This window comes from Hirundo rustica (genome assembly GCF_015227805.2).
Source record: "Hirundo rustica isolate bHirRus1 chromosome 39 unlocalized genomic scaffold, bHirRus1.pri.v3 SUPER_39_unloc_2, whole genome shotgun sequence".
NCBI lineage: Eukaryota > Metazoa > Chordata > Aves > Passeriformes > Hirundinidae > Hirundo > Hirundo rustica.
The window spans coordinates 27,269-41,126 of record NW_026690201.1 but is presented as its reverse complement, the minus strand read 5'-3'; the positions used below and the strand labels follow the sequence as shown (position 1 = coordinate 41,126).

The window sequence follows — 13,858 nt, the reverse complement described above, 5'->3', positions numbered from 1 at the left end:
CAGGGCTGCCGTGCTGGGATTGAGCTCACCTTGACGCTCCCGGCAGAGCTCCCTGCCGTGCCGGGGATGGAGCTCACCGTGACGCTCCCTGCCGTGCCGGGGATGGAGCTCACTGTGACGCTCCCAGCAGAGCTCCTGGCCCGTGCCGGGGTGGAGCTCACCGTGACGCTCCCGGCAGAGCTCCCTGCCCTTGCCGGGGAGGAGCTCACCGTGACGCTCCCGGCAGAGCTCCTGGCCCGTGCCGGGGATGGAGCTCACCGTGACGCTCCCTGCTCGTGCCGGGGTGGAGCTCACCGTGACGCTCCCTGCCCTTGCCGGGGTGGAGCTCACCGTGACGCTCCCGGCAGAGCTCCTGGCCCGTGCCGGGGATGGAGCTCACCGTGACGCTCCCTGCCGTGCCGGGGATGGAGCTCACCGTGACGCTCCCTGCCCTTGCCGGGGATTGAGCTCACCGTGACGCTCCCGGCAGAGCTCCTGGCCCGTGCCGGGGATGGAGCTCACCGTGACGCTCCCGGCAGAGCTCCTGGCCCGTGCCGGGATTGAGCTCACCGTGACGCTCCCGGCAGAGCTCCCCGCCCGCGCTCTGCGCCGCCGGCCGCACCCAGGACCTGGACGCCCTCCTGGGCGTCATCGACGGCGCCGAGGCGTTCGTGGATGTGGCGGTGATGAGTTACCTGCCCGGCACCGAGTTCTCGCGGCCGGAGCGGTTCTGGCCGGCCATCGACGACCGGCTGCGCCGCGCCGTGGTGGAGCGCGGCGTGCGGCTGCGGCTGCTGGCGGGGTGCTGGCGGCACAGCCGCGCCGCCATGTTCCCCTTCCTCAGGTCGCTGGCCGCCGTCGGCGACAACGCCACGCGGTACCACGTGGAGGTGGTGGGTAACCGGGGGGTGACGGCGCCTTCGGGGGGTGACGGTGACTTTGAGGGTGACAATACTTTAAGGGGGTGACAGTCCGTTTGGGGGGGGTGACAATCCCCCGGGGGGTGACAGTTCCATCAGGGGGTGGCAGTGCCTTTGAGAGGTGACAATCCCCCAGGGGGTGACAATTCCATTAGGGGGTGACAATCCCTTCAGCGGTGTGACAGTGACAGTCCCCTCGGGGGTGACAGTGACAGTCCCCTCAGGGGGTGACAGTCCCTCGGGGGTGTGACAATGACAGTGAGAGTGACAGTGACAGTCCCCTCGGGGGTGACAGTGACAGTGACAGTCCCCTCAGGGGGTGACAGTCCCCTCGGGGGTGACAGTGACAGTGACAGTCCCCTCCCGCCCGCAGCGCCTGTTCCTGGTGCCGGCCAGCGCCGCTCAGAGCCGCATCCCCTTCGCCCGCGTCAACCACAACAAGTACATGGTGACGGACAAGGCGGCCTACGTGGGTGAGCGCCGGGCGCTCGGGGGCCCTGGGGAGCGGAGTTTTTGGGGTGCGTCCCCCCCGTTCCACTCCCCGACAATCCCCCGCAGGCACCTCCAACTGGTCCGGGGATTACTTCGAGCGCACGGCGGGCTCGGCGCTGGTGGTGGCGCAGCCCGGGCCGGGAGGAGCGGGGACGTTCCGGGAGCGGCTCCGGGACGTGTTCGAGCGGGACTGGAGCTCCGCGTACAGCGTGGACATCGGCGACGTCCAGAGCTGGGCCAGCCGCTGCGGGCCCCGGTAGCACCGGGGGGACCCCGCGGCGGGCGGCTTTTTTGGGGGGAAAAACAAGAGAAATGGGTTTTCTGGACGTTGTGGTTGTCGTGGCTGAGGTGGTTCGTGATCTCTGGACCCCCCCAAACCTCATCACACTCCAGGGTTTTTTTAGGGATTAACATTTATTCTGTCCAAGGCAAGCGTGAGGGGCTGGGGCGGGGGGCATCCCCCTTGTGCCCCCCTTCCCTGGTTAATAGAAACACCCCAAAAATAGGCGGAAAAGCCTCAATGCTCCCCCTCCCCGAAAAAAAGAGCTGGATTAGGAATTTGGGGGGGACGGAGTTAGAAAGGGTCTGGGGGAGCTCAGTCACCGGTTTGGGGGCTCCCCAAAGCCCCCCACGCTGGAGGGGGGAGGCTCACGGCTCGCCGCAGATTTGGGGGCTCAGCACCAGCTGCGGCAGGTGGAATTTGGGGGTCCCCTCGCCCCGGAGCCCCCCCGGATCGCAGCGGGAGCAGATCCCCCCGATCCCGGGGATTTGGGGGTCCCCGGGGCAGAGCTCGACATCGGGGAACCGCATCCTCCCCACTTTGGGGGGCTCCGGCGAGGCCCCCCCGGGGGTGAAGCCCACCCTGGGCACCCACCGGCGGCGCCGGGGGTTCCCATCGCGGGGGTTCCCCCCTTCCTCGGGGCCGGGCTTGGAGCCTCCCCTCCTCATCCTCGCGGAGGATCCCGCTCCGCTCCCGGAGGAGCCGGTCCCGAATCTGGGGAGTTTCACCCCAAAGCGGCGCCCGGGGGGCTCCGAGGTGCCGTCCAGGCCCGGCGGTACCAGCTCCAGCACCGGCACCTTCAGCGCCGGCGGCTCCGGAGCCCTGCGCGCCTCGGGGCGCAGCGGGGCCGGGCCGGGCAGCGCGAAGCCCACGGCGGGGATGGCGATCCGGGGCGGCCCGCGGGGTTTCGGCCTGGCCCGGGGGCTCCCGGCGGGCTCCGGCGCCGTCCAGCCCAGGATCAGGCTCTCGGCGCTGCCGCCCCGTTTCGGGGGCGCTTTGGGGACCCCCCCGGGGCGGAGATCGGGGCTGGAGCCCCCGAATTTGGGCAGCGCCGCCGCTCCGATGCCGAAGCGCGGGGCGCGGAGCCGGGGGGAGCCCGGAGCGGCCCCGGAGCCGCCGGTGCCGAAGCGGGGACCGTCCTCGGTGTCGCCGAACGGCGCCAGGGACACTTTGGGGACCTTCAGCTTGGCCCCGGCGTCCCCCACCGCCCCCAGATCCAGCTCCACGCCGGGAATGGCGATGCCGGGGGGCGACGCCGGCGGGGTCGCGCCGCCCTCGCGGAGCTTGGCCAGGGCCCGCCCGAGGCGCGGGAGGCGGAATTTGGGGGGCTTGGGGGCGATTTCCACGGCCGGAGCCTCCAGCTCCCGGCTGAGCTTCCGCAGCCCCTCGGCAAAGCGGGACCCCGCGTCCGGGCTGGCGCCGGGGGGCTCCGGGCCGGCCGCGCCGAGCTCCGGCGCCAGCTCCACGGCGGCGCTGGGGACGTCGATGGGGACGGAGGGGACGCGGAGGGCGGCGAATCCCCCCCGGGCCGCCCCCTCCTCATCCCCCCCGGCACCGGGGGTCGCGGCGGGGCCCCCCTTTCCCGGGCGGATCTGGGGGGGGCTCAGCCCCAGGGACCCCTTGGGAGCCGCCACCTCCACGGCCGGGATGCGGGGCCCGGAGCCGGCCGGGGGCTCGCCGGGGGCCCGGGGCGGCTCCGGGGGTTCGGGGGGCTCCGGCAGCGGCGCGCGGGCCGCGGCCGCCTCCCGCACCGTGATGCGGGGCCGCGGGGGCTCCGGGGGAGCGCCGGGAGCTCCGCGGGGCTTGGGCAGCTTCGGGAGCTTGGGAAGGGCCAGCTCCACCGACACCGGGGCGGCGGCGGGCGGGACCGGCGCTGCGGGCGGCTTCTTGGAGGCCGCGGGCGTCGGGACGGTCTGGGGGGCAAGGGGGGATGTGGGAGCCACGGGACCAGGGGACCCCCGCACCCCGGAACCCATCGCCTGTGCCTGGGGACCCCCAAACCCATCCCGTACCCACGGGGCCCACCAAACACCCCCAAACTCATCCCACATCTATAGGAACCACCCCCCATCCATAGGGCCCCCCCAAACACCCCCAAACCCACCCCATAGCCACAGGAACCACCGCCCATGCGCAGGTTCCCGGTCCCCCCGGGCCGCACCAGCCTGCCCACGCCGTCCCGCTGTCCCTCGGGGCTCCCGGGGCTCCGTCGCCGCAGGTGCAGCGAGACGCGGCAGCCGCCCGCCCCCGCCAGCAGCCGCCCCACGGCCTCGGGGGACGCTCCCTCGAAGGAGAACCTGGCGCCCAGGACGCGGTCACCTGCGGGGACACGCCGAGGGACAGCCTGTCACCGCCGGGGTCACCCCGCGTCGCCCCCCGCGCCGAGCACCCCGAGCGTCCCTGGAGCGTCCCCGGCAATGAGCGCCACTGCCCCAGCGTCACCCCGAATATCACCCCAGCATCACCCCCAGTGTCACCCCTGTGTGACCCCAGGATCACCGCGAGTGTCACCCCAGGATCACACCGAGTGTCACCCCCCGTGTCACCCCAGGATCACCCCAAATGTGACCCCCGTGTCACCCCAGGATCACCCTGAATGTCACCCCCCGGTGCCACCCTTTCACTTTCAGCGTCTCCCCAGTGCCCCCCCCGATTGTCACCCCACCCGTGCCACCCGCAGTGTCGCCCTGAGCGTGGCCCCGGTGCCTCCCAGTGTCCCCCAGTGTCCCCCAGTGTCCCCCCAGTGTCCCCACCTTGGCGCAGCCGCAGGGATTTGGGCGCCTCGGCCACGTAGAGGCCGTGGCTGTCGCGGGCCAGGGAGAGCCCCCTCCCCAAATCGGAGCCCGTGCCCAGCTCCACCAGCTCCTGCGTGGGGAGGGGGCACAGCGACATTGGGGGGACACCCTCGGTGCCCCCTGTCCCACCCCGCGTCCCCCTCCAGACCCCTCCTCACCTCCATGGCTTCTTCTGGGGGGTCTCGGGGTTCGGGGAGGGGAACAAGCAGCGGTGGGGGGAGAGATCGGTGGATCCGTGTCCTGGAAGTGGGGCAGAGAGACCCCCGACCCCCCATTGCAGCCCCCAAATCCCCCCAGAGCCGAATTGCAGCTCCTGCGAACCCCCATGGCACCTCCAAATCCCATCACAGCCCCCAAACCCCATCACAGCCCCTCAAATCCCATCACAGCCCCCCGAACCCCCATTGCACCCCCTAAAGCCCCCTCGCAGCCCCCCCAAATCCTCCCACTGCCCCCTCAAACCCCATCGCAGCCCCCCCAAATCCCCGCACTGCCCCCTCAAACCCCATCGCAGCCCCCCAGAGCCCACCCCAGAGCCCTTTTCCCCCAGCCCGCACCCCACATTCCCCTCCGGCACCTTCCCGCTCCGCCGCTGCTCTGGCAGTGGATCCGTGTCCCCCCACACCCAGCACGGGGACCCCCCCCTTTTTGGGATCCCCCCCCCACGCACCCTGGGGACAAAGGGGGGTCCTTGTCCTGCCCCCCCGCCCGCCGCTCCCGGGGAATTCCGGGAATTTGGGGGATTCAGCACAAAATCCCGTGGGATGGAGGCGGGCTGAGGCTGGGCTGAGGGGCAGCACAAGGGGAGGGAGGGGAAAAGGGTTTGGGGGGATCCCGGGACACCCCAAAACAGCCCCGGGACACCCGAAACACTGCAGGGATCCCCTAAACAACCCCTGGGACCCCCATAACACTGCAGTGATCCCCATAATATCCATGGGATCCCCTAAACAACCCCTGGGACCCCCCCATAACACTCCAGAGATCCCCATAACACTGCAGGGATCCCCTAAATAACCCCTGGGATCCCCCATAACACTCCAAGCACCTCCAGGAGCCCCATAACAACTTCTACTACCCCCAAACCATCCCTAAGACCCTCCCTATAGCACTCCTGGGACCCCAAAACTTTCCCTGGGACCCCCCACGGCACCCCCACATCTCCCCCAGCGCCCTTGGGACACTTAGCACCCGCCACAGAGGGAGCTGTGAGGCCCTGTACTTACAGCACGTAGTGCAGTAACGTGTTGGATGTGAATACAAACTTGGAGATACGCTCCAAGCGAAATTAACCTGTTTTGTAAACGCCGGGGAAGGAGAAATGGAGAGAAATGTGAGGAGGAAAAAACGACGGGAAACATGAGGGGATGAAAAATGGTGGGAAACGTGAGGGGAGGAAAAAGGGTGGGAAACGTGAGGGGAGGGAAAAGGGCGGGAAACGTGAGGGGAGGAAAAAGGCGGGAAAACGTGAGGGGAGGAAAAAGGGCGGGAAACGTGAGGGGAGGAAAAAGGGCGGGAAACGTGAGGGGATGAAAAAGGGCGGGAAACCTGAGGGGAGAAAAAACGGTGGGAACAGTGAGGGCGCAAGCTGTTGGGAAATTAAGCATTTTGTGATGTTAAATTGAAGGGGAAACTCCATTTTCCTGCAATTTACACGGTGAAATTGAGTGAAATACCCCCCTTTTTTCATAAGTTTTAGGTTTGGATTGAGGGACGACCCTATTTAAGCACTCTCTTAGGGCTCTAAATTGAGAGAGAATCTCTTTATGGCTTTATTTTAAGGTTTAAATCAAGGGGGAAAGGGGGGGGGGGAAACGTGAGGGGAAAAGTGGGGGAAATGTGAGGGGGGAAAAGGGCGGGAAACATGAGGGGAAAAAGGGCAGGAAACGTGAGGGGGAAAGTGGGGGAAACATGAGATGAAAAAGGACAGGAAACGTGAGGGGGAAGGGGGGCAAAACATGGGGGTAAAAAGGAGAGAAAACTTGAGGGGAAAAAAGGGCAGGAAACTTGACGGGGAGAAAGGGTGGTAGATGTGAGGGGGAAAAGGGGAGGTCTGGGTTGCCTGGGGGGTTTTGGAGCATCACTAAGGGGTCTCGGTGATGCTGAGGGATTCAGGGGTGCAGCGAGGGGTTTGGGGTGCTCCGAGGGGTTTGGACTCTTCATGCCGAGAAGCTCTGGGAGAGCCTGTGGAGAACTTTGGGGATGCTGCTCTGAGATCTCCACAACCTGGATTGTCACGGTGAGCCTGAGACACCCTCAAATTCCACCCCGAGGAGGATCGGGGATCGCTCCTAAAATCACTCCTCCGAAAAACACCGGGCTGTACTGGGCTGTAGTGTGCGGACCCCTCCTCTTAAAGCACCAGAGGCACCCCAGGGCCGCGGCCCCCAATGTTGGGGGGGACCCCGAGGGAGGATTGAGAAGGTCCGTGCCTCAGTTTCCCCCTCCAGGACCCTCTGGGTGACATTGGCAGGCGATCCCGTGCCTCAGTTTCCCCCTCCAGGTGACGAGGGGGGATCCCGTGCCTCAGTTTCCCCCTCCAGGTGACGAGGGGGGTCCCGTGCCTCAGTTTCCCCCTCCAGGTGACGAGGGGGGTCCCGTGCCTCAGTTTCCCCCTCCAGGTGACATTGGCAGGGGATCCCGTGCCTCAGTTTCCCCCTCCAGGTGACAAGGGCCGATCCCGTGCCTCAGTTTCCCCCTCCAGGATCCTCCAGGTGACGAGGGGGGATCCCGTGCCTCAGTTTCCCCCTCCAGGTGACGAGGGGGATCCCGTGCCTCAGTTTCCCCCTCCAGGTGACATTGGCAGGGGATCCCGTGCCTCAGTTTCCCCCTCCAGGTGACGAGGGGGGTCCCTGGTCTCCCGCCCCCCCCGTCCCCTCCCCGGAGCCTCCCCCTCGCGTCACGGGGGGAGGGGCCGCAGGTGTCACCGGCAGCCGTCGCGACAGCCGGGGGGGGACAACGATCGGTGACACCCGCGGGGGGAGCACCCGAGGAAGGGGGGGACGGGACCCCCAGAGCCCGCCTGGGACCCCCGACCGCCACCAAGGACCCCCCAAAAACCCCCCCGGGACCCCCCAAAAACCTCCCGGGACTCCCCAACCCCCCCCCGGGGCTCCCTTGAGCCCGTTCGAGGACCCCCAAACCTCACCGGGGACCCCCCAAGAGCCCCCCAGGAGCCCCCCAAAACCCCGGCGGGGGTCCCGAGGCTGCGGCCATGGCTGAGGGGGAAGGAGAGGACGATGTGCAGTTCCTGCGCACGGTGAGTGCGGGACTGGGGGGAACGGGGAGCGCTGGGGGGGAAACTGGGAGCGAACTGGGAGCGCTGGGAGGGAACTGGGAGCACTGGGAGGGAAACTGGGAGCACTGGGAGGGAAACTGGGAGCACTGGGGGGGAACTGGGAGCGCTGGGGGGGAAACTGGGAGCACTGGGGGGGAAACTGGGAGGGAATTGGGAGGGAAACTGGGAGCACTGGGGGGAACTGGGAGCACTGGGGGGAACTGGGAGCGCTGGGAGGGGAACTGGGAGCGCTGGGGGGGAAACTGGGAGGGAACTGGGAGCACTGGGGGGGAACGGGGAGCGCTGGGGGGGAAACTGGGAGGGAACTGGGAGGGAAACTGGGAGCACTGGGGGGGAAACTGGGAGGGAAACTGGGAGCGCTGGGAGGGAAACTGGAGCGGGAGTTGAGGGACTGGGAGGGACTGGGAGAGGGGATGGGGGGAAACTGGGAGAACTGGGGAGTTGGGAGTGGGAAAACTGGGAGGGAAGGTGGGAGGAATTGGGGGATACTGGGAAATACTGGGACGTACTGGGAGATACTGGGAGAGGATAAAAGCGAGGATCGGGAGGGGAAACTGGGAGAACTGGGAGGGGATACTGGGGGTCTTTGGAAGGGAAACTGGGAGATACTGGGGCATACTGGGAGATACTGGGGGATACTGGGAGATACGGGGGATGCTGGGAGATACTGGGGGATACTCGGAGATACTGGGGGATACTGGGGGATGCTGGGAGATACTGGGAGATACTGGGGGATACTGGGGGATACTGGGGGATACTGGGGGATACTGGGGGGATACTGGGAGATACTGGGGGATACTGGGGGATACTGGGAGAAGAAATTTGGGGGACTGGGAGAGGAAACCGGGGGAACTGGGAGGAGATACTGGGGGAACTGGGAGCTACTGGGGAGGGAAACCGGGGACACTGGGGGGATACTGGGAGATACTGGGATGGACTGGGAGGAGCACTGGGAAGGGGGGGGTCACCCCACCCCTCCCCCCACCTGTCCCGGGCTCCCAAAAAAGCAACACGGGGGGGGAGGGGGGGAGGGGGAGCAGCTGCTGGGGGGGGGAGGGGCGACACCAGATCCCCCGGGGGGGGGGTGGGGGGGTCGGGGGAGGGGCGTCCCAGTTGCTCTGTCCCAGTTTCTCCCAGTTTGGCCTCAAAATGGGACCGGGGGAGGGGGGGAATTGAGGGGAGGGGGCACAGGGGTGACCTTGGGGGGGTCATGGGAAATGCTGAGCTCGGCAGATTTGGGCAGGGGATTTTCGGGAGGGGGAAACTGAGTCACGGGGCAGCCCCTCCCCCCCCCATGGCATCCCCGGCCCGCGGGTGGAATCCGCCCCCCCCCCCCAAATTCGGGGGGGCCCCGAGTGACGGGAGCAGGTGGGGGAGGGGGGAAGGGGGGCCACGGTCCTTGGGGGGGGACGGGGGCACCCAGGGGGTCCTGACCCCCCCAATAAAGTTTGGGGGGCACCCAGGGGGTCTTGAACCCCCCATTAAAATTTGGGGGGCACCCAGGGGGTCTTGAACCTCCCTATTAAAATTTGGGGGGCACCCAGGGGGTCCTGCAGTGCCACTGCACCCCTGAGGGTCCCATGGGGCCATAATGGGGATATTTTGGGGTTCCGGTGGATATTTTGTGCCTCCAGTGGATGTTTTGGGGTTCTGGTGGATGTTTTGGGGCTCTGGTGGATGTTTTGGGGTTCTGGTGGATGTTTTGGGGCTCTGGTGGATGTTTTGGGGTTCCGGTGGATGTTTTGTGGCTCTGGTGGATGTTTTGTGGCTCTGGTGGATATTTTGGGGTTCTGGTGGATGTTTTGTGGCTCTGGTGGATGTTTTGGGGTTCTGGTGGATGTTTTGGGGTTCTGGTGGATGTTTTGTGGCTCTGGTGGATGTTTTGGGGTTCTGGTGGATATTTTGTGGCTCTGGTGGATGTTTTGGGGTTCTGGTGGATATTTTGGGGTTCCGGTGGATTTTTTGGGGTTCTGGTGGATATTTTGGGGTTCTGGTGGATGTTTTGTGGCTCTGGTGGATATTTTGGGGTTCTGGTGGATATTTTGGGGTTCTGGTGGATGTTTTGTGGCTCTGGTGGATATTTTGGGGTTCTGGTGGATATTTTGGGGTTCTGGTGGATGTTTTGTGGCTCTGGTGGATGTTTTGGGGTTCTGGTGGATGTTTCGGGGTTCTGGTGGATGTTTCGTGGCTCTGGTGGATGTTTTGGGGTTCTGGTGGATGTTTTGGGGTTCTGGTGGATGTTTTGTGGCTCCGGTGGATGTTTTGGGGTGCTGACACCCCGTTTTTGCCCCCAGGATGACGAGGTGGTCCTGCAGTGCACCACCACGCTGCTGAAGGAGCAGCTCAAGCTCTGCCTGTCGGTGGAGGGCTTCGGGAACCGCCTGTGCTCCCTGGAGCCCACCTCCAACGCACAGGTGAGACCCCCGGGCCTGGGGAGACCCCCGAGTTTGGGGAGACCCCTCCCGGGCCTGGGGAGACCCCCGAGTTTGGGGAGACCCCTCCCGGGCCTGGGGAGACCCCCCGGGCCTGGGGAGACCCCTCCCGGGCCTGGGGAGACCCCCAAAATTCAGAGGAAGGGCCTGAGAGGCTGCACGACCCCGGGAGACCCCCGGGTCTGGGGGTTTTGGGGGGGCTGAGGGATCCCCCATAGCGCTCCAGAGATCCCCGTAACACCCCTGGGACCCCCCCCCCAGGACATGGGGAGGGGTCCGTGCCTCAGTTTCCCCCTCCAGCCCACAAAGGGGGGCACAGCCAGAGATGGGTGCCGCGGGGGGGGACGGCAGGGGTGGTCCCGAGGGTGAGGGGGGGTCCCCCCGTGCCCCCTGACCCCCCGCTGTCCCCCCAGAACGTCCCCCCGGACCTGGCCGTGTGCTGCTTCGTGCTGGAGCAGTCGCTGTCGGTGCGGGCGCTGCAGGAGATGCTGGCCAACAGCTCCGAGATCGGCAGCGAGGTGGGGCTGGGGTCCCCACCCTGGGGCTGGGGTCCCCGCCCCGCCTTCGGGGGGGGCCCGCGGGGGTCGGGGGGGCCCTCGGGGGGTCCCGCGGGGGTCGGGGGGGCACCAGCGGTGGTTTGAGGTGCTCAGGAGGGGATTTGGGGGTCCTGGAGGAGTTTTGGGGGCGCTTGGGGGAGTTTTTGGGGTCCCTGGAGGAGTTTTTGGGGTCCCTGAGGGGGTTTTGGGGGTTCCTGAAGGAGTTTTTGGGGGTATCTGGAGAAATTTTGGGGATTCCTGGAGAAGTTTCTGGGGTCCTTGGGGGAATTTCTTGGGTCCCTGAGGGGGTTTTGGGCGGGACCCAGAGGTAGTTTAAGGTCCTTAAGAAGGGATTTGGGGTTCCTGGAGGAGTTTTTGGGGTTCTTGAGGGGGAAGTTGGGGTCCCTGGGGCATTTTTTAGGGTCCTGGGGGGGGGGTTGGGGGTCCCTGGAGGAGTTTTTGGGGTTCTTGGAGGAATTTTTAGGGTTCCTGGAGGAGTTTTTTGGGTCTCTGGGGCAGTTTTTAGGGTCCCTGGGGGGGTTTGGGGGTCCCTGGTGTTTTTGGGGGGTCGCAGCCCCCCGTGACCCCCCCTCTTCTCTCCCCCCGCCCACCCAGGGGGTCGATCTGGATAAGTGGGTAGGTGCCACCGTGGTGCAGTGACCCCCCTGAACCCCCAAATCCTCATCCTCACCTTCATCACGCCTCCTCCTCCTCCTCATCCTCCTCCTCACCAACACCCCCCCCCAAATTTTGGGGGGCTCTGCCCACCCTGCACCCCCCCCGCATGGACCCAGGTGTCCGGGTGTGCCCCCCACCCCCGTTCCCATCCATCCACAGCCCCCCAAAATCCGCATGGACCCCAAAAGTGTGAGGGGGGCGGGAGGAGCATGGGGGGGACCCCCAGTGAGGGGACCCCAAACCGATTTGGGGACCCCAAAATCGGGGACCCCAATTTTGGGATCCCAGTTTTGGGGGGAAACCTCAATATTAAGCGGCCCCCAAAATAGGAGCCCCTCAATATTAAGGGGATCCCAAAATGAAATTTGGGATCCCAATTTCGGGGGGAAGCCTCAATATTGGGGGGACCCCCAAAATGGGAGACCCTCGATATTAAGATCCCGAACCTGGGAACCCCCCCAAATTTGTGGGGACTCGGATGGGGTGACCCCGAAATTGGGGATCTCGACATGAGGTGACCCTGGCACGATGGGGGACACCCCAAAATGGGGAGCGGCACCCTGAAATTGGGGACCCCAAAATCAGAGGAGCCCCCGATACAGGGGGATTCCACCATGAGGGGGACCCCAAAACGAGGGAGGGGTCCAAGGCACGGTGCACCCCAAAACAAGGGGATGCAACGCACAGGAGACCCCAACATGGGGGACCCCAAAACAAGAGGGGACTCCAAAACAAAGGGGTGCAACACACAGGAGACCTCAACACAGAGGAGACCTCAAAACAAGGGGGTACCCCCAAAGCAAGGGGGTACCCCAAAACAAGGGGGTGCAATGCACACGGGGCTGTGTCTGAGACATGGAGCCCACTGTTTTGGGTTTTTTTAATGGGGTTCAGGGTTTTTTTGAGGGGTGCAGGAGGGGTCAGGGGATTCTGGGGTCCCCTCCTTGACCCCCCCCGTGCCCCCCAAGTCCTCTCAGGGTGGGGGTCACCGGACGCTGCTCTACGGCCACGCCATCCTGCTGAGACACTCGCACAGCGGCATGGTGAGTTTGGGGGGCTTGGGGGGGGGCTGTGAGGGGTTTGGGGGGAGCTCGGGGAGTTTTGGGGACCCCCCCAATAACCGCGTGCCCCCCCAGTACCTGAGCTGCCTGACCACCTCCCGCTCGGTCACCGACAAACTGGCCTTCGACGTGGGGCTGCAGAAGGACGCAGCAGGTGAAAAAACTGGGGGGAGCCCCGAGGTTCCCGGGGTCCCCCCCTCAGTTTGGGGGTGACCTGGCGGTTTTGGGGTGCTGATTTTGGGGGTGACCCCCAGGAGAGGCGTGCTGGTGGACGATGCACCCGGCGTCCAAGCAGCGCTCGGAGGGAGAGAAGGTTCGGGTGGGCGACGACCTGATCCTGGTCAGCGTGTCCTCAGAGAGATACCTGGTATGGGGACACTGGGGACACCTGGGGACACTGGGGACACCTGGGGACATGTGGGGACACCTGGGGGACACCTGGGGACATCTGGGGGACACCTGGGGATCCCCCAAACCCCCTGACCTGATCCTGGTCAGCGTGTCCTCAGAGAGATACCTGGTATGGGGACACCTGGGGACACCTGGGGACATGTGGGGACACCTGGGGGACACCGGGGGACAGCTGGGGACATCTGGGGACACCTGGGGACACCTGGGGATCCCCCAAACCCCCTGACCTGATCCTGGTCAGCGTGTCCTCAGAGAGATACCTGGTATGGGGACACTGGGGACACCTGGGGACATGTGGGGACACCTGGGGACAAGGCCTCTGAGGAGCTCCAGGTCAATGCCTCCTTCCATGCATCCTGAAATTTGGGATCCCAGTTTTGGGGGGAAACCTCAGTTTTGGGGAGGGACCCCCAAAATGGGAGACCCTCAATATAAAACCGGGACACGCCCCACCCCCAGTTTGTGGCTGGGGTGACCCCGAAATTGGGGGATCTCGACATGGGGTGACCCTGGCACGATGGGGGGCCGTGTCCCACCCGTGTCCCCCCGTGTCCCACCCGTGTCCCCCCGTGTCCCCCCGTGTCCCAGCACCTCTCCACGGCCTCGGGGGAGCTCCAGGTCGACGCCTCCTTCATGCAGACGCTGTGGAACATGAACCCCATCTGCTCGGGCTGCGAGGAAGGTGACCCCCGGGGGACCCCGGATTTGGGTGGGGGGCGTCCCTCGGGGTGTCCCCAACACCCTGGCCCCTCCCCTGTCCCCAAAATGTCCCCTCAGGTTACGTCACCGGCGGCCACGTCATGCGCCTGTTCCACGGCCACATGGACGAGTGCCTGACCCCCACGGCCCCCGAGCAGGGCGAGGAGCGCAGGTGGGGGACCCCGCATTTGGGGTGGGGGGGACACTCAGGGGGGGGGTCCCCAACTCGCTGAACCCCCCCTTGTCACCCCCCAGCAGCGTTGTCAACTACGAGGGC

At 65.8% G+C, this 13,858-nt stretch overlaps 2 protein-coding genes across 2 annotated transcripts in view; both read left to right on the top strand.

The window, feature by feature from the left end:
- The first annotated feature begins 416 nt into the window (after positions 1–416).
- On the top strand, positions 417–1,717 carry LOC120747927 (5'-3' exonuclease PLD3-like). Its single transcript, XM_040053987.1, has 3 exons — positions 417–872; positions 1,273–1,372; positions 1,458–1,717. The coding sequence occupies exons 1-3, from the start codon at positions 666–668 to the stop codon at positions 1,649–1,651; spliced, it is 501 nt and encodes a 166-aa protein (XP_039909921.1). The 5' UTR covers positions 417–665; the 3' UTR covers positions 1,652–1,717.
- Positions 1,718–7,399: 5,682 nt separating this feature from the next.
- LOC120747926 (ryanodine receptor 1-like) overlaps positions 7,400–13,858 on the top strand; it is a gene marked incomplete at its 3' end in the record, with an annotated part of 33,724 nt that continues 27,265 nt past the window's right edge. The window contains exons 1-9 of the mRNA XM_040053986.2: positions 7,400–7,725; positions 10,059–10,178; positions 10,610–10,714; positions 12,379–12,453; positions 12,547–12,625; positions 12,726–12,838; positions 13,471–13,564; positions 13,660–13,753; positions 13,837–13,858. Coding sequence (XP_039909920.1) covers positions 7,681–7,725; positions 10,059–10,178; positions 10,610–10,714; positions 12,379–12,453; positions 12,547–12,625; positions 12,726–12,838; positions 13,471–13,564; positions 13,660–13,753; positions 13,837–13,858 — 747 coding nt within the window. The remainder of the gene's footprint in view (positions 7,726–10,058; positions 10,179–10,609; positions 10,715–12,378; positions 12,454–12,546; positions 12,626–12,725; positions 12,839–13,470; positions 13,565–13,659; positions 13,754–13,836) is intronic.

What these genes read in the sequence shown, in the direction of transcription:
- LOC120747927 (XM_040053987.1), top strand. Translation starts at nt 666, where the DNA reads ATGAGTTACCTGCCCGGCACCGAGTTCTCGCGGCCGGAGCGGTTCTGG. An exon ending in CGCGGTACCACGTGGAGGTG is followed by an intron (nt 873 to 1,272) that starts GTGGGTAACCGG and finishes TCCCGCCCGCAG; the next exon opens with CGCCTGTTCCTGGTGCCGGC. An exon ending in GGACAAGGCGGCCTACGTGG is followed by an intron (nt 1,373 to 1,457) that starts GTGAGCGCCGGG and finishes AATCCCCCGCAG; the next exon opens with GCACCTCCAACTGGTCCGGG.